We start from the raw sequence: 22,170 nt of genomic DNA, 5'->3' as shown, positions 1-22,170 counted from the left end.
GCTCTTCTGACGTCACGTCCGGCTACTCCCTGATTGGCCGGCAGCCAGTTTTTTCCGCGAGGACGCGCCCCTTCTTAAAGGGCCCCCGCGTCTTTTAAATGAGGTCAAACGCTTGCCTACGAAAACTGAACAAAGGCCACGAGAAATGTGAAAGTAAAAGTACCCTTAGGATATTGCTAGTACTTGTAAAAATATTGATTAGGATTATTTAGACTTGGACAGAAGTACTTGATGAATAAACAAGAACAATGAAAACAAAGCACATCCATTGAAAATAGAGAAATTAGAAAAGATAAAAAGTAAATTCCTCCGTTTTAGTTATAGGATGGCAAAACAATGCAGCACATCTGAAGATATGTTTGTCAATACTGTATACAGAACGCAGAGTACCATTTCGTGAACTCGCCAAGTACATTCTCGACTTTTCGTACAATTTGGCAGTACATCATAAAAAGAACTAAAAAGAGACATCCTAAAGAGATTGTGTATGTGTGGGAGGTAGAAATAATTTCCATTTTAATAGAATAATCCGACGCAAGGTAATTCAACTTCAAAAAGATGCCAACTGGGAAACATCGTATTGAAATTTCATTTATTCTGAATTATTCATTCATGACAGAAAAACAGAAGCACTACAAAACTCTCGGCAGGATGCAAAAGGTCATACAGAGTGTAGAAATGTGAAATGGTTCTTCCAAGTGACAATGGAGCATTTGTTTGTGGCTGTACAACAAAGTGGTTGAGTTGAAAAGAAATATGAAGCAGTATGAAACATTCATCAATAAGACTTGGCAACGCATGCACACACAGCAGTTGACAGTCTCAAAAAACAAAACACGCGTGAACTGGTGACACTTCGGGAACATTGTGCACATTCATGTTTGCTTCGTTACTGTACAAATCACTACGTGGGAATACTTTGACACAATTAAGATAGTGTGAAATCATCTCTTCTTTAGTGACGCAAAATCTAATTTCAGGCCTTCATCTTGATTCAAGAATAGATTTACACAAATGACAATATTTCAAGAAGCCTGTACTCGTTTTACGACTTCAACAAGTGCATACGCTAATATGTTAATGTTAAAAAAAAGAAACATGTTTATGTGTGCGAGTAACTCACATTTAAAAAATATGTAAAAAAAAAAAAGATTAAATATTACCAATGTTACTCATTTTTGCTAATCCACAACCAAGACTTTCAGAGTAGCAAAACAGCCTTTGCTAAATAATTAGCATCAGAAAGGGAAAGAACACTCAGATTTTACAAATAGGACGAGGGCAACTTTTGACATTTCAAAATAGTAACTATGTATTTACATATGCTTATAAGTGCATAAGTCAAAGATTGTGTCGAAATAACAATTCCGCTATATGCCCAAATTGAGGAAAAGCATGCATTTCATTTCAAATCAATCAGTGCTATTATCAGATATATTGCTTATATTAGTCAAGCTCAAGCATTTCCGCTTATCTATATATCATTGTGGGTATATGTACGTATATAGAAGAAACATGCCATAGAAAAATCAATCCTTTAACATTAGTAAACAGTACGTTCACAGACATATTTACATTAGCTGCTACTAGCTTGCGGGGGTATTATTACCGGTATTTTCTTCAAAATGTTGTGCTTATCCTTGTCGGGGCCTGACACACACACACACACACACGCACACGAACACGCACACTTGTTCCAATATTTAAAATGTGATTCCCTGATACCGCTCCAATTGACTTTAGCGACGAGATAATTGGATCATTTCGTTTACGGCTAGGAAGTCGTGATCACTCAATCGGTCATACATCCAATATGTTTTCAATGTGGGCTCACCCTAAAACTGTCTCGACTCACGTTATGTAACTCGAATGAGTCCCTGACGTCCGGTGATTCCAGTAGCTTTTGTGCAAGCCGGAGTTCAATTAGCCACAATTTTGGTCAACATGATTGGCTGCTCAATCTCCGTTTGGAGTCGTTTCCACCAAATCCCCAGAGGCGAAGACCTCAACGGAAGCGGTTTAGTTTGCGGCTCACATGCAGTGATTGGACTACTACTGTAAATAGTCAACGACGAGTGCTTGTGTTGAAGGCATGCACACAGTTGTTTTGTTCTTCTTCTGATGTTGCGCTCAGTATTGTGCTCGAGGTCATGTCGTCAAGTGACGGCAAAATAATTTTTCACCCCTTTGGAAAAATTTCAGTGACCATGGCTCGGCAGAGGAAGGATTTGCAAAATGTGCTCATGAAGATGGTCTCCCGCAGAAGGCAAAACTTCCAGTAGGATATCAAATTTACATGTGCCACTCATCAACAAATTCCGTTTTGTTATCAATCTTTGCAACCAAGTGCGAGAGTTAGCGCATCCACGATTGGTGAAACAAATGACGTCGTGACAGAGGCGGCTAACTAGCATGGTTCACAGTCGCTAGCTCCTCTTTCTATGATGTTCGATATTTCGGTTGATATGTTCCAGAAAATATATATTTCTCGAGATTTAAATTGAAGGTTGAATTGATTTTAGGATTACGAGAGGGTCTTTGGACCCCAAAAGTTTGAAAACCCTTTGTTGTAGTCGACACTGATGTCCGGATCGGTGATTGTGCTTCCCTCAAAATAGCTCGCCATTGAATGGATGCTAATGCTAACGATATTGCGACCTTTCAGGTGCTTTGGGACGGGTCCTTCTTTTGCTCAGCTTCTCCGCCCTCGGCCGCCATTTCATCGCCAGTCTGCGGATCGGCGGGGGTTCGGACGTCTCCGTCCGGCACCGTCGCGGCCACCAGGCCGTCCGGGAGATTTCTCTCGGACACCGGGCTCGGAAAATGAGCGTCGAGGAGAGGCTTGTGGGAGGCAAAGGTCACGGTGGCGTCTGTATCGCTGTCTGGGGGCAGGCCCGAGTCGACTCCGGAGTCGCTCATCTCCAGGAGGTTGGTGTCTGACGTGAGCGCCTTGTAGCCGCTCGCTTTGGAAACCTCCACACCCTGCGCCAAGGACAGGAATAGGATTGATTGAAGAGGTTTGTTTGTCCGTGTGTAACCAGACATTAGCTTAGCTGCTAACATCATACAAACACATTTTTTCCAAGATGAAGTCGAGTGGAGGAGGCACAAGAGGGAAGAGTTTACAGAACAGGAAGTTGTCCAAATTCAGGTCAGCTGGGGGGAGGGGGAGGGGCATCATTCATTTATGAACACAACCCACCATCATTATTTATTGATTCACTCCTCTCCTCGCACACAAGCACCAACACAACGATATGGTGTTGAAATAGTCTCTTCATTGCAGGGCTGATCAACGTTGCCCCCTAAATTAACATTTATTTTTGAAACTATAATACTCTCGGCTCGCGGCTCAGTTGAGAAGAAGTGGAAGTGATCGAGTGAATGAATTCATTTTTGAGGCAAAAGTGTACTTTTGTTGGCAAAAACGTCCACTAAGTACTGTATGGTTTGATCTCTGGCTTGCTACACGGTCATTTTTTTTTTTGGGAGGGGGAGTGCTTGGATCTACTTTCGGGATGCTTGTCGCGCACCCCCTAAAAACAGGCTTGACACCCCTATGACGGTCACACTGACCTTGATGGTGACGTCGCAGTCCTCAGCTGGTTTGTTGCACATCGACTGCGCGAGTGACTCTTCTGTGAACCTGCTGTAGGCCTCATGGACTACCTGTACACACACACATGTCAAAACACACAATGAAGACCTCCAAAGAAGACACTTTTGGGTTGGCGGGACATCTCAAGGTTGAGCGAAGCAGAAGGGGACAACGCGTAGAAGCGGATGGCGGAGGATGGAGACGCAGTCTTTTGGGTCACGACCCAACGTCCTGTCCAATAACGGCATCATGAGCTTAACCTTCGCCACACACACACACACACACACACGCACACACACACGCGCAGAGTGTGAGTGACTGGGCTCCACAAACACAGAATGACACACTCACATACAGTGAAACCTAACGTTTGGGCTATGATCCGCACGGAGATGAGTGCGCACAACAGCTTTTTTGATTCATAGCTATGTGAACACAACACCCAACACAACAGCGGAGGACCAACAAAACAGAACAGTTTCACTTGCTAGCCAAACACACACGGCCATGGACCCAAAAAGGACAAAAACGCAATCCACAGGAAGTGACATGACAAGACAAACGCACACACAAACACACCTGACCAAGCTTCAACTGCGACAGCGAACAAAGGGAAAAGAGAAGACGAGGGAAACAAAGGGAGGGATTGAGGAAGGAAGGGAGTGAAGCAAGGAAGGGAGAGAGGGATGGAAGGAAGGATGGAGAAAAATGAAGGGTGGCAAAAAGGAAGGAAGGCAGGAAGGAAGGAAGGAAGGAAGGAAGGAAGGAAGGAAGGAAGGCAGGAAGGAAGGAAGGAAGGAAGGAAGGAAGGAAGGAAGGAAGGAAGGAAGGAAGGAAGGAAGGAAGGAAGGAAGGAAGGAAGGAAGGAAGGAAGGAAGGAAGGAAGGAAGGAAGGAAGGAAGGAAGGAAGGAAGGAAGGAAGGAAGGGTGAATAGTGTGGAACTTTTCAATACTAGCATTTGGCTAAACAGGACAGAACCATTTCAACATGGTTGCGTGTCTAAATTTCATTCGGCAAGATTTTGAAAAGGAAATGTGATTGCTTTGTAATTGATTCACGATGAAGATTATTTCGCGTTGAAGTGAGAATGTTTGAATGTGTGCAGCATTTGGGGGCAAGGTTGAAAAATTGCAGTCGGCAAGTACATTCATTCATTCATTCATTCATCTTCCAAGCCGCTTGATCCTCACGAGGGTCGCGGGGGTGCTGGAGCCTATCCCAGCTGTCTTCGGGCTGTAGGCGGGGGACACCCTGAATCGGTTGCCAGCCAATCACAGGGCACACAGAAACGAACAACCATTCGCTCTCACACTCACACCTAGGGACAATTTAGAGCGTTCAATCAGCCTGCCACGCATGTTTTTGGAATGTGGGAGGAAACCGGAGCACCCGGAGAAAACCCACGCAGGCCCGGGGAGAACATGCAAACTCCACACAGGGAGGCCGGAGCTGGAATCGAACCCGGTACCTCTGCACTGTGAAGCCGACGTGCTAACCACTGGACTACCGGGCCGCCGCAAGTACATTGAAATGGTTATAGTAGTTTGGTTTTTTTTTGTTTTTTTTCCGACCCGGTTCTCCTTCAAGACGCACGACTGCGCAACCGAGCAGCTTGTCGGGATCCCAGCGACATTTAGTGTCGGATCCGCTCATGTTCACTTTATGGACTTTTTGCCAAATGAGTCCGTGGATCAACTCGGTTCCTGCCTGGCTGGTCAACATCCACATCACAGCGCTACAATTTCATGCGTTCACACTGCGTTTGGATTTGAGACAAGTGAACCGGGCAGGCGGTTGATCCGGGGGCGGATCTTCATTTGCCAGAAAAGTTCATCTACGGGACATTTAGCTGGAAGATGAAGAGCAGAGACAAGGAAGCCACAACACGGTTGTCTCACCGGGAAGACGCTCCCACTTGACGCTCCTTAAAGTCAGAGGCACAGGCGACAACGTTATTAAGCACCACAACCAAATCGGTCAACCGGGGCCGGCAAAGTACGCAGCGGCGCTGCCATCCGTTCTTTAATTAAGTCTTTGTACTATCGGGACTCCTGCGGCATTAACCCTTTCATGCACCCTATAACCTGATAACATGATAAGCTTTCCCTGAAAGGGTTCAGCAGCCATTTTTTTTTACCCGGTGCTGAAATGGCTTGATGAAAACAAATTTACGGTTTGATTTTCTTTCTCATTTGTGGAACTACTTCAATAATTTGGTTTCTTGAAAATATGAACACCAAACAATGTCAGAATTTTTTAAAATCATGACATAAATGAAGTTGTTGTCAATTAATAATCACGCGTAAAAAAAAAAAAAAAAGAATGAATCGTATGTATCATTCGTATTATGATTATACTATTGTGAACTAAACATTGTTATATTTACATTTCATGTGTTCGGATTACATAAAGTAATTGGTCAATTCATTACATTCAGGCAGACTACACCCTGAGCCGGTCGGCAGCAGGTCGCAGCGGGCACATATAGAGACAAACGACCATTCACACCCACGCCGCCCGCACACAACTCCGGCGAGTGTACCACAACACCATCAGTGACTTATATACATATTATATATCAAAATAAATACGTAGAAATAACATTGAACATGTTTTTTTTGTTTCCCTCAATGAATCTTCACAGTTTTGAAACTAAGATGATACTTTTGTAATTTTATTGATAAGTTGACTTTTTTTTTGTATTATTATCAGTAATGACAGTCGTCGTTATCGTAGCAGCAATAATAGTCGTATTGTATATTTGATTCTATTTACGTGCCACACTTTGTTGCGGCTGCATTTTCTTTTGTTTCAAGAGCTCTAAAAATAAGCTCAAGTACAACTGACCTGTGTGTTTCAAAACTCAAACATGGTCTGTTTTTGTTTTTTTTGTTTTTCTTTCCAAATTCGTGTCTAGCACCGGCCCGCCCCCGCCAGGCACGAGACAGTACGGCGAGGCGCTACCTGTCGAAGGGCCTCGCCCTCCTCGCCCTTGCCGGCTTGCTGGGCGAGCAGCGTCAGCTTCTTGTTCATCTTGTTCCTTTTGTGCACCTTGTAGAGGCACGACAGCAGACACACCAGCAGCATGAAGGCCAGCAGGCTCAGCAGCGACAGCACGGCCAACGTCAGCAGCGGCAGCTTGGAGGCTGCCCGGCGACATCGCAAAAGGTGGAACTTAATCACAGTTGTCAGTTCATATGCAAAAATGTTCTACAATTTTTTTAAAAATTTTAAATAAAACAATTCTAAATTAATGTGCTATATCAATGGCAGCATAAACAGGTTTTAAATAATTCAAAACGATTTCATTATGCAGCTCCACCAGGGGGCGGTAAAATGCAGGCAAATGTACTATATACACAAAGAAGACGTCACAACAACTCAGCAAGCCGCAGTAATGTAAAGGATAAAAAAAAATTTTTGCCTGTGAGGAAATATGTCTTTGTGGAGAAGTTCCTCTGCCCCTTTTGAAAAAAAAATCAAACAAACGCACTCTTAAAACTAATTCAAACTACCGGAATAAAAAATATGAAATAAAAAATATAGAACAAAACCCCAAACTATCGTAACCCTATTTCTTACCAACCACGTCCACGTAAACGTGAGCCACGGGGAACCCTGCCAGGTCCGTGATTTTGAAGACACCCTCGTCAGACCATCGCACCTTCCTCAGCAGCAGTTCTGAGCCGTCCACGCTGACGCGGCCTGCCAGTTGGGATTCCGGCGGTGTCACCAGAACGCCTCGCTCCAGGATCGGACGGTCCTGGTGGCCGGATTTGGGCCTGTAGACCACATTTACTTCGCCGTGGTCCAGGTAGAGTTTTACAGTCATGTCGGCTCCGTTGGAAGGGTGCAGGAAGTCCTGGTGCTCTGCGGCCACAAGGGAAACGTTAAAGGTGACTTGTAGTGTATAACAGGCATGGGTTTCCGCCTCACCTCGCACATGAAGGCAGTTCCTCCTTCGCACTTTCCCCTCGTGGTCGCGCACGGTGAAACTGCCCTCGTCAGCCATCTTGACAGAGTGTAGCGCCACACTCTTGTTGGTCACACTCAGGCGTCCGGCGTAGGCGTCGGCCAGCACCAGAGTGTGGCGGAAGAGTAGTGCGGCCGGTGGCTCGGTTGCGTGCAGGAAGTCCGAATGATTAAAGTGGCGGACAGGACCGGGTCTGAGCGGCGATGGGGATCAGAGAGTGGATCAGGAGGGGAGACTTCCAGTGTCGCATATTTCAAAGGGTGGGGTTAGGATTTGGGTTAGGGTTTAGAATTTATGGTTTAGGGTGAGGCAAGGGTTTTTTTTTGGGTGGGGGGGGGGTGAGCAACATCAAGGTAGGCGTACCTGAACTCCAAGCTGATTGGACCTTGCACCTGGTTCAAGTGGATGTAGTAAGTGTCTCCGTACTTGACCACTTCCTCCACGGCACAATCTAAAGTCAAGAACCAACAAACAAAAAATATATATATACAAGGCCATTTTTTTCCCCTTGTTGTTGTTTACCTCGGACGTCGAGAGTGAGGCGCCGAAGCACGCCTTCATTCCTGCTGACCACGTAGACGCCCTCGTCTTCCTCCTGCACGTCATCCAGCACGAGGTGGCCATAGGGATTGAGACGAGCTCGTCGGTGCAACACTTTTCCCGCACGAAGGAGCGGCACCTCGACGCTCTTGTTGGTCTTGGGACGGAAGACCACCTCGCCGATGTTACCAGCCGGGATGTCGATGTGGATGTCTTCGCCGAAGAAGGCCGTCCTGTGCTCTTCCTTGACTGGAAAATATAGTTTAGTTCGTAAGTCTGCCCCATTGTCATTTGGTGTTCCACAGAGTTCCGTTTTGGGGGCCCTGCTGTTTTCATTGTATTTGCTGTTGCTTGTTTTTCAAATGCTATAAAAATAAAATTGAACTGAGCTGAGTATGTTGACCATTTTGATTATTTTTCATCCCGTGTGCTCACATTTATCAACATTATCTCAGTGAACAATATCCCAGTTGTGCTGCTGCCAAACTTTGGTGGAGGTGAAGCTTACCTTTAAAGGATGCTGATGCAGCTGAAAAAGACAATAAAAGTTCAAGTTAAATTTAACAAATCGTGGCGTCCTTTATTTGTATTTGATCCTTAAATAAGTTGAAAGCATTCCTGGTGCTGGAGCCTTTGAAATGTCGCGACAGCTCACAATAGAGCACAAGGGAGGAGGGGGTGGGGGGTAGTCGATATGCTGAGTTTGCACAAAATACGGTGAGAGGGGAGCAGTTAAGTGCAACACGGTGGATTTGTAAAACGAGCGTCTTCCCACCGAGCCGAGAGCCTTACCCGTGCAGAGCAGGTTGCTAAGCAGCACACATGCCATGCCTCTCATCTTCAACATGCAGGCTGGGGGGGGGGGGGGGGGGGGGGGGCGGGGGGGGTAGAGAAAGAGAAAAGTTTATTCGATAATACACCACAGACACAATCTACATATATAGAAAAATAACTATGTGTCAGAATAGGATTGATTAACGATTGGCTTATGGAGTCACATATCAGCCAAAATCAATATTGTGCAATTGAGAGGACGTATTTTATACATAATTCATAAGCCTGTGAGAAAAATTCATAATCATGTGATATATGCCACGCATAATATTTTGGCCATTGCTACTCATTTATAATGAACTGATGTGACCGTATATTAGAATATATGTAAATTTAAAAAAAAAAATCTATGTTCTTGACACATATGGAAGTTTTAGAGTGAGGTCAAGGATAGGTAAAGAAGAGCATGAGCATGAACTGATTTTCACTGATTTCAAGTGTAAGAGTCAAAATCAGACCCCCCTCCCCAAGAAGAGGTTGATGAAGTTGCTACTGAAGGCCTGGGTACCAAATGCATGTTGGCTATACGCGTCCCTCTTGACGGGCGGTAATTGCTCTCCTGCCAATTAGCCGCAATTAGCACCGCTTTGTCGACGTCGGCAGGTTCCATCACGCCGAGTCAGTCACTCAGCAAGGAGTAAGAGGTGTAGGGCTTCCATCACTCTCCACTTACACTCAGTTGGATTCTCTGTTTGTGTGTGTGTGAATATTCGTTATTTGAAAAACGGATATATTTAAGAGGCATGGCCCAGTGCTTTGTCTGCCAAATGCTCATGTGAGCATTTGGCAGACATTTGGCTGTGAGTTGTGGTCGAGAGCAGCTCCTTGAAAGAGTTTTCATTTTGCATGTTGGTTTGGCGGGTTGTCCCAATGGCTGAAAGTGCATCGGTGACTGTGGCCCTCTCTCCCTCACATCTGAGGCTATTTTAGTACCTAAATTGCCTTATTGTTTTGTCCTGCTTGTCGATGCTCTCTCTCACCTAAAATTTTGGCTCGCACCGCAAAGCAAACAAGTCAAGATACGATTACAATTCCCTGACAGTTGCTCACGTTACATTTTCTCATAACCCTTGAAAATCAGACGCCATTTTAGCATGCTTCAATCCCATTTAAACAAACGGCTCGCTCGGTCCTCTCTTGTTCCACGAGGCCTCGCCTCCTCCTCCTCCTTTTCCTCTTCATCTTCCTCCATGCAGCCAGTGTTTGCAGCCAAGGGTGTGTCGGGACCAGCATGCCTGCTGCCTGTCCCGCCCCACTCATGGGAGAGGGTCCCAGATGGAAGAAAGATGGAGGAAGACGGGAGTGCAGTTATGGTCAAATTTGTGCATTATGAGTTTCCGGACGGAGGAGGGGAGTCGGGGATGGGAGCATCCTCTGTTTATAGGAAGCAAATAAATAATGATGTGTATGTCTTTATCTATAGGCTATATTAGGGCACGGTAAAAAACACTTTGGATGAGAAGTCTTCAAAAGAAGAAAGGATGTGGCACATACAAATGTATGCTACAATCAATACTGTAAATAGAGGCAATGAATGCATGTGTGACTTTTTGTAAAAAGTCCATTGTTTGTGTAGATGCTTCGTGGTGGTAAGAAGATGCTTGTAATGACATCAATTCGCCCCATACCAAGAGTCCGAAATGCTAATCGTGCATTCGTTTCAGTGCAAGGTGCTGCAGTGTAATAGTTGGTTGTTACCTTCCGTCGTGTTGGAGAAACGAGGACGCAGAGTGTTCCTTTTTTGTGTGAGGAAATCACCTTTTCCCCCTTTCAACAAGCTCGTCCAAGCTGAAAGCACCACAGCAAGGCGACCATCTGGAGAAAACGAGACAATGAGAAAAATGGGGAGAGCAAGAGCGAGACTTTCCCCGTAACGACGACCACGACGATGCTGCCTTTGTGCGCCCTCACGGACTCGGCGACGCTCGGGAATCTTCGGCTGCTTTCGGTAAATAGCGCCCGAAGCCGCCAGCTGGCGCTCGATTTGGATAAAGACGCTTTCTGTGTGATTATGTGTTCACGAAACAACGAAATAATAATCAGAATGAATACAGTACTGCTGAAAAATGTAATTAAATGACGAAACCTTTAAATATGTGAAATTGCTGGGATGTAGAGACATTGTCACTTGACAAGATTTCCTGAATTAAGATTGTAAATCTATAATTACGTCTACATATGTATTTGAAAGCTTGAAATGCCCAGAAATTGTAGTTTATTAAAGGTACGATGATTTAAAACGTTACATTTTGCAAATTAAAAACATGGGAATAGGCTACATATAAATGTAAAATAAGCATAGGTTTCTGATTTTAAGAGTACATTACCTATAATACAGGTTAAACACACATGAAAAACTGTCAAAAAAAGCACCAGCAAGTGCTTGAGCCACATGGTGTGCGGTTGCTGATTCCTCATTTGGCCTTTTGAGGGCGACATAACACACTTTTCTCGTCGGACATCCTCGTTAGAAGAGTCAAGCTGCCGTCGCCTGCGTCATTCGATCGACGGCCACCGGGAATTTACGTCATCCTTTATCTACCGTCTGCTCCAACCGAGCACATCTTTGTTACTGTTTATCATTATTATTTTGCGACTCGACCACCTGCAACGCGTCTACGCTGTCCTTGTCTCATCCACACAAACGCAAATCCCGTTTGGCACATCCTTCGAAGGCAGGTTCAATCATCTCTTCTCTTTGTTTGGTAAACCTCTCACAATTTGTTATGTGCTTATTTCGACATAAAATGTAATCTGCGAACTCCCCCTTAGTGTTCCCAAGTATTTTTTTCCGGGGATCTTGCTAGAGACTGGTCTATTTGTTGCTAAGTCGCTCGATGACGTTGATGACGTCATTGCGCAAATACGTCATCATTACGGAGATCACACGGTAAAACAAACACTGGAAATGCGTCTATTTAGACGAGTTTATCCTCATTTAGTCATATAAACACTATCAATTACAGGTTGAATTATTATCAATCATATCCACAATTGTGTCTAGATTTTGGTTTTATGTGTAAATACCTGTATTGAAATATACCAACTACATTTAGCAGCTCACAATTCACTTTTTTTAAGTACTCAAACAGGGTGTACGTTTTAAGTACACGATTGTTATCAATGCACCCCCTCCTATCCTTTCTCGTAATGAGTACACTAAGAAGGAAGCCATCCTGCGGGCCTCTTAGTACATGAGTTTGCTTTTCAGGCTCCAGGAGCACCAACCGACATGTTCTACACCTGTGGGCCCAACGAAGCAATGGTGGTGTCAGGTAACTCCCTCTCATCATGCACGACGGCAGTGGCTCTCAAACTGGAACCCCTGCAAACTTTAAATGGCTGTGTTCTTTAGAATTTTTTTGTATCTTGTTAGACAATGTATTTTTTTCCCCCCAGGCTTCTGTCGCTCACCGCCGCTGATGATCGCCGGTGGCCGGGTCTTTGTTATCCCCTGCATTCAGAAGTTGCAGAGGTAGCAAAAAATTACACCGTTTTAAACATCTACAAAAATAGCAACAGAAGAGATTCATTAAGTTTGAGGAAACAGAAAAAAACCCTACCAATTAATGTTGCCCTGTGTGTCCGCCTATAATGCCCATGCCAAAAACTGCCACTCATCACCCCCCAATCTTTGGAAGGTTAACACAAAAAATATTGTCCAGTGTAACAGTGTATTGAGCTGTCCATCTAGGTTTTTGTCAAACTAATATCACAATATACATTTACATATTTTTATATCATGGACTTACAATCTCAGGATCTCGCTGAACACCCTGACCCTGAATGTCAAGAGCGACAAAGTGTACACCCGCCACGGCGTGCCCATTTCCGTCACGGGCATCGCACAGGTCAGGTGGAAGCTCGACTCAACCCCGAAGAGTCTCGGCAGATTTTGCCTTCACAATACGTTTTTTAAAAAAATCTCGATTTCTCCATAGATGAAGATTCAGGGTCAAAACAAGCAGATGCTGGCCGCCGCCTGCCAGATGTTCATGGGCAAGTCAGAGGCGGAGATAGCGCACATCGCCTTGGAGACGCTGGAGGGACACCAGAGGGCCATCATCGCGCACCTGACTGTTGAGGTGACTTGAAACGAGGGCCAGACTCATGATTGCGATTTATTATGCTCTCTTTTTTTTTCCCCCCGCAGGAGATCTACAAGGACCGCAAGAAGTTCTCCGAGCAGGTTTTCAAAGTGGCGTCGTCTGACCTGCTCAACATGGGCATCAGCGTGGTCAGCTACACGCTCAAAGACGTGCATGACGACCAGGTCGATGGCTGCGTCAATGCAGTGACACTTTGACCCCGCCCCCGCCAACCCCATAAATGACGCCCCACATATTAAACATAAAATAAACCACGAATTGCCAATCCCCTGACGTTTTTAAAGTCCCCCCCCCCCCCCAAGTTACAATCCATTGTGTGTTTTTGTGAAATGTATTTTGTTGTGATTGTTGCTCAGGATTACCTGCACTCCCTGGGGAAGGGTCGCACGGCGCAAGTGCAAAAAGACGCTCGCATCGGCGAGGCGCTCAACAAGAGGGACGCTGTCATAAGGGTGAGCAGATTCACTTGGTTGCACCATTTGAGAAAAAAAAATTGCACTGCAAATGAGAATGCAGAGGTTGAGTTGATTCAACTCAATTACCCCCAAATAAAATTCAGCTGTTCTAGTCGGATTTTTCTCAACAGTTTGCTTACTTTTCGCTTCAGATATTGAATTCGTTATTTACTTACAAACTGGTAACGTGGCTGCCTTCAGAATAAACCAGTCACATTCAGACTCTTGTGTTAAACGTGAGTTAGCACACACCGGCCAACAGTTCAAGTGCCGCAAATAAAGTTCAGCTGTTCTCGTAAACTTATGCTGACTTGTCTTTGCTTTCTTTAACACAAAAAAAAAAAAAAAGGAGGCACACGCCATGCAGGAGAAGGTCTCGGCGCAGTACAAGAACGAGATCGACATGGCCAAGGCGCAGCGCGACTACGAGCTGAAGAAGGCGGCGTATGACATGCAGGTGAACACCAAGAAGGCCGAGTCGGAGATGGCCTACCAGCTGCAGGTGGCAAAGACGAAGCAGCGCATCGAGGAGGAGCGCATGCAGGTGCAGGTGGTGGAGCGCAGCCAGCAGATCACGCTGCAAGAGCAGGAGATTACGCGCAAGGAGAAGGAGCTGGAGGCCAAGGTCAAGAAACCCGCCGAGGCCGAGAAGTACCGCCTGGAGAAGCTGGCCGAGGCACAGCGGTCAGTCGCGCCCGTTTTGCGAACAATTTTCACCAAAATTACTTTTAGTTTGCATTCTAAATGGCAGCTGACGCTTCGGTTAATTTGCCTTTCTTGTCATCTTTTACGATCATACATTTCCATGTTAAATTGCTGATTTTACTGACTTTTTGTTGCCTCTTTTTGTGTGCTTGCAGTCTCAAGCTGATCATGGAGGCGGAAGCGGAGGCCGAGTCCATCAGGGTGATGAAAAGAAATATGCAAATTTTTGTTATGTAATCTTTTTCTTCAGTAATACAATTTCTCACAGCGCGCACACACCTACTTTTTTTTTTTCGGCGGCAGATGAAGGGCGAGGCAGAGGCGTTTGCCGTGGAGGCCAAGGGTCGCGCCGAGGCGGAGCAGATGGCCAAGAAGGCCGCTGCCTTCCAGCAGTACGGCAGCGGCGCCATGGTGGACATGTTGCTGGAGAAACTGCCCCTGGTGAGACGCACACAAGTCCGGGGTGGACTTAAGCTCGAGAGGGCAAAACCCTTACAGAAAATGGTAGACTGAGGTACTTGGTTTTGCACCTGCTTCCACTAGATGGCGGAAGAGATCAGCAAGCCTCTGTGTGAAGCCAACAAAGTGACCATGGTGTCCAGCGGAGGCGAGGTTGGAGCCGCCAAATTGTCCGGCGAGGTTCTGGACATTATGACCCGCGTCCCCGACGCGCTGGAGAAGCTCACCGGCGTCAACATCGCCCAGGTCAAACACACACACACAAAACCTCTATTGCTTTTATGATTTGGAAAACAGTATGCTGTTCCAAATTGAGAGAAAAATGCACAAATAGATAATTATTCAGTTTCTAGTTTGGTTCGTAACATTAAGGAAATCATCAGAAATATTAATCTTGGGGAAAGTTTAAAACAGATTCAGTATTTGCAAATATTTTATTTTGATTACCGGTACACAAAAAAGATAATCAGGCCGCTTTCTTGGAGGGACTACGGCTATCGGAAAATATTTACTTTGGGAGAGTTTTAAGTGAAAGTCCCAAAATGATTTATCGAGGATCAAAATAGTTTTCAATGAATTTATTCAACAGTTTGCTGTTGATTACTCGATCAATTGTTGGACCTCTAGATCAGATCACAATTATTTTGTATTCTTTATTATTTTATTCTTTAATATTTATTTAAATGTTACGGCCCCATATTAGTTAGAGTCAACGTCATAATTCATTAACCAATTATTTATTTTTGGAATGTATTTTGCTATATTTTTTCCAATTTACAACAAATCAATTTGACCAATTTTGTAACATGATACATGAATATGTCTTGGTTAAGTTTATACTGTATTCAAGTGTGCAATTCATTCGAAACTTGAATCCACGCGCGTAATCCCAATTCCCATCGCTGTGCCTTTTCCGCACTTTCTTCTGGCTTCTGATTGGCTGAATAGGATTTTGAAAACTCACGCTATTTTTCGAAATAGCCCGTTAACCCCGCCTCCCTCTTTCTGTCATCACTACCCATTTCAGGTCAGCTCCCGCAGTGGCTGAGGAAGAGCAGCCGGTCTCTTGATCAGCTGCATTGATCACCACCACCATCATCATCATTTTTTTTGTTGCTATGTTTGTGGCTCACTAACAGTATTAACACATTTTGCATTATGTTGGCTGTGATGGGCGCTGTATTTTGTTGCAAATATTGAAATCATCAATACTATATATATTTTAAAATATATATATATATACACACACCGCATGATACGGTGTCGTGTATGTCATCTGGAGCTGTTCACAATATTTATCTAAGAACATGACAAAGAGCATTGAAATGATAACTTGAAGGACACTGTAGGTTCGGAATGAGTAAAGCAGGAGTGTCAAACTCATTTTTGTCACGGGCCACATTGTAGTTACGGTTTTTGCCTTGGAGGGCCGTGATGAATTTTGGGAAACCATATAAATGTTTAATCACCTCCACATATTACATACACTGCACACAACAACTTGATGAATAACTAGTTTTAAAATCAACTCAAGAATAATGGCTGTTATTGTGGATTACATGTGACGATTTGAAATTTTGGTTCAGGCTTTAACAAGCATCATGGAAGTTGACATGCTTGATTTGCTTTTGCGGGCCACATAAAATGACATGACGGGCCAGATCTGGCCCCCGGGCCTTGACTTTGACACCTGTGGGGTAAAGCATTAGACTGACACTTTGCTGAAAGCAGCAAGTGATCTGAATGTGTTGAGACATGACAGGGGTGTTTTTCAAATGCTATAAAAATAAAAATTGAACATCTATCTGATGAAGATATAAAAATTCAGGTGATAGAAGTTGTTACTACGAAGCTCTCAAATGGCAAGTGCTTCTCCCCTTACTGACTTTATGTCCACTCAACCAGCGATGGATGGTTGCAATTTCGAAACACACAAACTGTATGTATGTGTTTGTTTGTGTATACATTCATATATTGGTGTGATTTATTTTTTCTGTCACCAAATGTCAATAGTTAATTCCTCGTGTCATGGGTGGAAGAAGTCACTCTAGTTAGCTTGTGTAGCATTGCTCAGGTATGCACTGAAGTGAGTCAATGCGCACCTACTTTTGTGGAATGTTTATGGAAGCATCACTCTTGCATTTGATCATATTTGTGTGCTTGGCCTCACTCGGTTAGTGTCAATTATTCAAAATGGCTTGTCATACAAGTTTACAGATAATACACACTTGGTTCAATATTTACTATCTCCAGAAAATATCTTGCTGTGTGAAAATGGGTCGTATATGTATGTACCCAACCAAGTCTTACTAATATGCTTTTTTTAAATAAATGTGCTTTTCAAAGGTGGTTAATTGCCTATTGTTTATGCATCAGCACACAAGTGAGACTCGTATACAGATTCATGAAACAAAAAATACTTTTTTCGAAGGCCAATATATTAAAATCATTTTTGATTATTTAGTATTTTAGTTTTAAGTTTCCATTAACAATGAGCTATTATCATTAAAATGTTGAAAAACATACATTTGTATTTTATACATATACTGTACTTTTTTTTACTTCGACATCTTGTTAGTTTAAAAAAAATCAATCAACTTAGATGTCCCACTTTATGTATTCCCCAGGCCCATTCCCATTTAATTAGGGAGTAGAAATTTGGTTTCGAATATAGAAAGTCAAAATAAAACGACAGAAAAATAAGTGGGATTTCGTGTCCTGAACACTAGGGGACGCCAATTCACCTTTGAGTTCGTTGCAACACGTTATTGTAGCAGACAAGGAAGAAGACAGACAAGACAGCTGGGCTCGGCGGGGTAGAAGTAAACAGTCAAGGTAAACCCAACGTATCCTTTTTTATATCAACCCACACATTAAATGATCATTCTATTTTGCTTTTGTGATGCGTCAAGGAATGTTTTTCATTTGCTTAACACAATCGAACACACCAAGCCGCTGAAAATCCACCTGGGGCTAATGTCAGCTGAGCTAGTTGCGTCAACAGCCTACATTGAAGTCCCGAACCGAGCCGATTGTTTAATTATTACGATGTATTAACCAGTTTCGGCCCGTACTGAAGTACATTTTAATACACAGTCAATGACAATTTTATAATGTTATGAAATGTCGGACTGTTATAGCATGCTGTCATTCGTTGTGCGTAAATGAGCTCCTCATTATAATGTCTTTTTTTTTCTTTTCTTCCCCGCATAGCCAGAGATGAACTCCACGTAACGTTTGGCGTTTCCCGAATGCGTAAGAATGATGGCTCAAGGTGTAATGGACGGTCCGGTTACACTTGTCATCCGAGCGCCGAATCAGAAATATGACGACCAGACTATTAATTGCTGCCAGAACTGGACTGTGGAGAAACTCAAAGCCCATTTGTCAGATGTGTATCCGAGCAAACCGGTGAGTATTCCACAACACATCAATTCTCGTCGCAAGCTGGGGGGGGGGGGGGGGGAATACAAGTGAGCATTGATGGACATGTGGAAGCCAGGTCATGAGTTCAGGCAACGTATCTGTTCTATTTTGGTAAAGTTTGAAACCTCGAGACGAGTAAAGTGATTACATTAAGATTAAGATATCCTTTATTTGTCCCACACTGTGGAAATTTACAGCCTTAGTGGTACGGTTGAACTTTGAGAACATTCCCTTTCCATTAAGTTTTACAAAGCAACATTATCTACCCCGGTTTGCGCTTACTAGTATTTCGAAACATTGACTTGTTTCAATCAATTGCTACGTGTTAGGATTTTTCTTGTTAAATTTAAAAACAGTTCACTTCTCTGACCTCACTTTTTTTTTTTTTTTTAAAGAGCTCCAAAGACCAGAGACTGGTGTATTCCGGCAAGCTGCTTTTGGATCACTTAACTTTAAAAGATGTACTCAGAAAGGTAAGTATTCACTTTCCTGCTCTTCTTACATCCTGCCGCAATCTTTTACGACGGCACCTTTTGTGTTGTCTTTGAATTGCCCTCTTTCAGAAGTAGAACGACACATTTGTGTTTTTCGAAGCACTAACTATTTGTAACGGCATTTTACAGCAAGATGAGTACCACATGCTCCATCTGGTCTGCCCCTCGCCAACTCCTCCCAGCTCCCCAAGCGTCCCCCGCAAGCCTCGGGAGAGCACGGCCGAACCCGCGGTAAGATTGAGATTGAGATTGCTCCTCTCTCCTCTTTCCCACAATTTCATCAGTAGCGACACTTTGTTTCATCATCCGCCTTCATGCTGCAAGTGGTCCCAGAAGACGATGGAGGATGTCGACTCAAAAGCCCCCGTTGAACCATAATTGGGATGCTCTTGTTGACAGGTCACTCAACCTGCTTCCTTCCCTAGTCAACACAGTCATTCGGAGAGCAATGACGGCCGTGTGGGCTTCTCTTACGACCAGTTGCATCAACAATTCACAAACAGGTAATTTGTGATTTAACATTTGTATAAATGGATGTAAAAACAACATTTGCAATGTCGAATCATATTTAAAACATAACTACTGTTCAGTACAGTTTATAATCCCGTCATTATCAAAAGATAAACTACTATGCTATACAGATCCAGTCCGGGTTAGTTACTGGTGTAAAAAAAAAAGATCATCGTCAGCAATGAGAACTTTGAACGGCGTTCACAAAATTGGTAATATGGCGGTGTCTTTTTCTAGTTGGAGTCATTTCTCTGCAATGTCGACCCCTCCCACAAACGCGACCCCCTATTACAACCCTCTGACGCTCATGTGGTGGCAGCAGCTGTATGCTCGGCAGTACTACATGCACTAGTAAGTCTCTTCACTTGACGACTCGACCTTTCCCGGGCGGTAGTATCATCATTTGAAATCTAGACTTCTCTCTTCACTCCCCATCAACAGTCATTTACTCGCAACCTCCTCCCAAAACCCAAGCCACGACCTGCCCAGGACTCACGGCCTCCCCCAGGAGGACCCCCTTAGCCAGCGTCCGCGAGCGGATCGCCGCGGCAACCCCGAAGTGGAGATGAACGCCCAAGGAGGGGAGATACTGAACGAAGAGGATCTCAACCGGGATTGGCTGGACTGGGTTTTCACGTTTTCCCGGGCCGCCGTCTTACTCAGTATCGTGTACTTCTACTCGTCCTTCAGTCGCTTTCTCATGGTGATGACGGCCATGCTGGTGCTTTACCTGTGAGTGAATTTTATTTTTTTTTCCAAGGTCCCCTTCCCATGTGTGTGTGTGTGTGGTTTTTTTAGCACAAGCAATACATTTAACCTCCATTACAAATTTATTATACATAAATGTTTTGGTCTTATAAATCAGTAATGCAAACAAATCTGGTTTTAGCACTTCATTTCATGGTTCATGAAACAGTATGTCAACATGGACATCACTCAATTTATCTAGGGACTATTTTTTTGGGGAGGGGGTGCGGCAGAGCAGTTTGTGATGGCTATCTATTACAAGATGTTTATTCATCCATTCATCTTCCGAACCACTTGATCCTCACAAGGGCCGCGGGGGGTGCTGGAGCCTATCCCAGCTGTCTCCGGGCAGTAGGCGGGGGACACCCTGAATCGGTTGCCAGCCAATCGCAGGGCACACAGAGACAAACAACCAACCACGCTCACACTCACACCTAGGGACAATTTAGAGTGTTCAATCAGCCTGCCATGCATGTTTTTGGAATGTGGGAGGAAACCGGAGCACCCGGAGAAAACTCACGCAGGCCCGGGGAGAACATGCAAACTCCATACAGGGAGGCCGGAGCTGGAATCAAACCCGGTACCTCTGCACTGTGAAGCCGACGTACTAACCACTGGACTACCGGGCCCGTCTACAAGATGTTTTTATTTTGTTTGTTTGTTTACATGTGTAATGTCAATTTTCTTTTCCAGTCACCAGGCCGGCTGGTTTCCCTTCAACCTAGAGAACGAACTCCAGCTTCCTGGAGAAAACCAGGAAGAGATGGAGGCAGAGCTACACAACAATGACCTTCATGGAATGGTATTTGCGCGTGGATGTGTGTCCGCTTCCATCGGTATTGTTTGAGAGCCATTTCTAAAATATTCCAAATCAAAGATTCGGTCCAATTTGACAACATTCCGGCATCAATAATAAAAGAACCATCGATGCGTTTTCTCGATTGCTTATGCTCGCTGGGCCCAGATTCAAATCCACAACCTCTTAACTGTGAGGCGGAAGCGCCTCAGAAATAAACATTGACATTAATGCTCATGAAAAGTGAACTTTAGTATTTCGGTAGGCAGAATTATGAGTGGTTGTGCATTTGAGCCACTTTTTGCCTTGAGTGCAGCCTCTCTTCTTGGCGTAGTATCGGGACTTACAGATCTGCTTTAGTTCTCTAAAGCCTATTTTGGACCAAATCATTTCAAGACGCCAGTCCCAAGAGGATGTTATCTTTGTGATACGACTATATTCCGCCATCATGGCTTGAACGTGAAGGAGTGAAATCAATAAAAAGGCATGCTCATCATGGGGCGGGGAAAAATATGCATAATGTATAAACTCTTCGGTGGCAGAATGAAATCATTGAGACGGTATATTTTGCATCAATCCTACTCAGCTGCAATCGTCCTTTTGCAGGAACATGTGGCAGATGACAGCTCCGATGACGACGAAAGCGGAGAGGAAGGAGCAGAGGACCCGAACCGTGTCATCCGGCAAACGGGCATCCTGTCCTCCATGTGGTCATTCGTCATCACCTTTTTCATGTCTCTCTTTCCCGAGGGACCGCAGAACGCTGCCAACTGAGCCGAACGTCTCGATCGGAGTCGTTTTTTCCCCTCCCCCCCACCACCACCGACTTAAATATAAAGCAGCGATCTGCTCTGCTTGTGTTTGTTCGGCGTAATTAGGTGACGAATGGACATTGAATGGCTCTTAAAGTTTGATGGGGGTGCCATGTTAGCTTAGTCTGACTAACACGTCGTCTCTAATAATATATTGAAAAGCATGAGACACATTGCGTAACCCGAATAGAAGTAGACAAGATGCAATCCTTCCACTGTGGGACGAGATGACTTAAAAAAAAAAAAATGTTTCGACAGACTGATGGTGGAAGGGTTACGTTGTTCTGTCAGGCCGTGTGGAAGAACTGATTAAATATTAAAGGGCTGTTGTAGAATTGCCTGTCACTACAGTGCAGAGTTCATGGATTATAATACTGCTGCTGTTACGTATTTAAAATGGAATCCTAGGTAAGATAACATATTGAGTGGTTGATGGATGTGCTGTATTGGTTGCTGCTGCTGTTTAGTTTTTTTAATTGGTCCAGATTTATCACCCTGAGTGAGACAAATAATGACTTAATCATGATGGGCTCCTTCCTGATGAAACTTTGGAAGTAAAAAAAAAAAAAAAAAATCTTGTGACCGCGTGGATTTATGTAAGGACAGCCAGACATGTATCCAACTGTTGGAATATTTCGGAGCACTTTTTGCTCAACTTTTCTCAAATAAGATGGAAGGGCTGAAGATTGAATTTATAGAGACATTGCAATT

The 22,170-nt window shown here is 44.1% G+C and overlaps 3 protein-coding genes across 7 annotated transcripts; 2 read left to right on the top strand and 1 right to left on the bottom strand.

Annotated features, from left to right (window-relative positions):
* Window positions 1-575: 575 nt before the first annotated feature.
* On the bottom strand, window positions 576-10,964 carry LOC127605023 (uncharacterized). 2 transcript variants are annotated; one of them, XM_052072578.1, is made up of 10 exons: window positions 10,645-10,952; window positions 8,905-8,964; window positions 8,621-8,641; window positions 8,095-8,361; window positions 7,936-8,023; window positions 7,536-7,765; window positions 7,182-7,469; window positions 6,564-6,745; window positions 3,577-3,669; window positions 576-2,982 (listed from the first exon to the last, which is right to left on the bottom strand). In XM_052072578.1, exons 2-10 carry the CDS (start codon window positions 8,957-8,959, stop codon window positions 2,662-2,664), a joined length of 1,545 nt encoding a protein of 514 aa, XP_051928538.1. In that variant the 5' UTR covers window positions 8,960-8,964; window positions 10,645-10,952; the 3' UTR covers window positions 576-2,661. The 2 variants fall into 2 exon arrangements, with proteins under 2 accessions (XP_051928538.1, XP_051928539.1); XM_052072579.1 differs by lacking the exon at window positions 576-2,982 and adding an exon at window positions 5,498-5,523 and having other exon boundaries at window positions 10,645-10,964.
* A 439-nt stretch (window positions 10,965-11,403) lies between these two features.
* Window positions 11,404-15,989, top strand: flot1a (flotillin 1a). 3 transcript variants are annotated; one of them, XM_052072589.1, is made up of 12 exons: window positions 11,404-11,621; window positions 12,158-12,221; window positions 12,346-12,421; window positions 12,707-12,797; window positions 12,888-13,031; window positions 13,100-13,219; window positions 13,412-13,507; window positions 13,860-14,194; window positions 14,371-14,416; window positions 14,519-14,656; window positions 14,759-14,920; window positions 15,702-15,989. In XM_052072589.1, exons 2-12 carry the CDS (start codon window positions 12,179-12,181, stop codon window positions 15,720-15,722), a joined length of 1,272 nt encoding a protein of 423 aa, XP_051928549.1. In that variant the 5' UTR covers window positions 11,404-11,621; window positions 12,158-12,178; the 3' UTR covers window positions 15,723-15,989. The 3 variants fall into 3 exon arrangements, with proteins under 3 accessions (XP_051928549.1, XP_051928550.1, XP_051928551.1); XM_052072590.1 differs by having other exon boundaries at window positions 11,404-11,651; XM_052072591.1 differs by lacking the exon at window positions 11,404-11,621 and having other exon boundaries at window positions 12,146-12,221.
* A 1,429-nt stretch (window positions 15,990-17,418) lies between these two features.
* On the top strand, window positions 17,419-21,804 carry LOC127605037 (homocysteine-responsive endoplasmic reticulum-resident ubiquitin-like domain member 2 protein). Of its 2 annotated transcripts, none has more exons than XM_052072608.1 (9): window positions 17,419-17,509; window positions 17,888-18,085; window positions 18,496-18,573; window positions 18,724-18,825; window positions 18,994-19,097; window positions 19,342-19,455; window positions 19,546-19,836; window positions 20,545-20,653; window positions 21,254-21,804. In XM_052072608.1, exons 2-9 carry the CDS (start codon window positions 17,936-17,938, stop codon window positions 21,419-21,421), a joined length of 1,116 nt encoding a protein of 371 aa, XP_051928568.1. In that variant the 5' UTR covers window positions 17,419-17,509; window positions 17,888-17,935; the 3' UTR covers window positions 21,422-21,804. The 2 variants fall into 2 exon arrangements, with proteins under 2 accessions (XP_051928568.1, XP_051928569.1); XM_052072609.1 differs by having other exon boundaries at window positions 17,423-17,509; window positions 17,892-18,085.
* Window positions 21,805-22,170: the final 366 nt, after the last annotated feature.

Source organism: Hippocampus zosterae, chromosome 7 (assembly GCF_025434085.1).
Source record: "Hippocampus zosterae strain Florida chromosome 7, ASM2543408v3, whole genome shotgun sequence".
NCBI lineage: Eukaryota > Metazoa > Chordata > Actinopteri > Syngnathiformes > Syngnathidae > Hippocampus > Hippocampus zosterae.
The sequence above is the reverse complement of the archived record's forward strand: the minus strand, read 5'-3'. Positions and strand labels throughout refer to the sequence as shown.

Coding starts and splice junctions, on each gene's coding strand:
- flot1a (XM_052072589.1), top strand. CDS start 12,179: ATGTTCTACACCTGTGGGCCCAACGAAGCAATGGTGGTGTCAG. Junction 14,417..14,518: donor CGGAGGCCGAGTCCATCAGG/GTGATGAAAAGA, acceptor TTTCGGCGGCAG/ATGAAGGGCGAGGCAGAGGC. Junction 14,921..15,701: donor CCGGCGTCAACATCGCCCAG/GTCAAACACACA, acceptor TACCCATTTCAG/GTCAGCTCCCGCAGTGGCTG.
- LOC127605023 (XM_052072578.1), bottom strand. CDS start 8,959: ATGTTGAAGATGAGAGGCATGGCATGTGTGCTGCTTAGCAACCTGCTC. Junction 8,024..8,094: donor CCTCACTCTCGACGTCCGAG/GTAAACAACAAC, acceptor TCTTGACTTTAG/ATTGTGCCGTGGAGGAAGTG. Junction 6,746..7,181: donor CGTTTACGTGGACGTGGTTG/GTAAGAAATAGG, acceptor GTCGCCGGGCAG/CCTCCAAGCTGCCGCTGCTG.
- LOC127605037 (XM_052072608.1), top strand. CDS start 17,936: ATGATGGCTCAAGGTGTAATGGACGGTCCGGTTACACTTGTCATCCGA. Junction 18,574..18,723: donor TAAAAGATGTACTCAGAAAG/GTAAGTATTCAC, acceptor GGCATTTTACAG/CAAGATGAGTACCACATGCT. Junction 20,654..21,253: donor ACAATGACCTTCATGGAATG/GTATTTGCGCGT, acceptor GTCCTTTTGCAG/GAACATGTGGCAGATGACAG.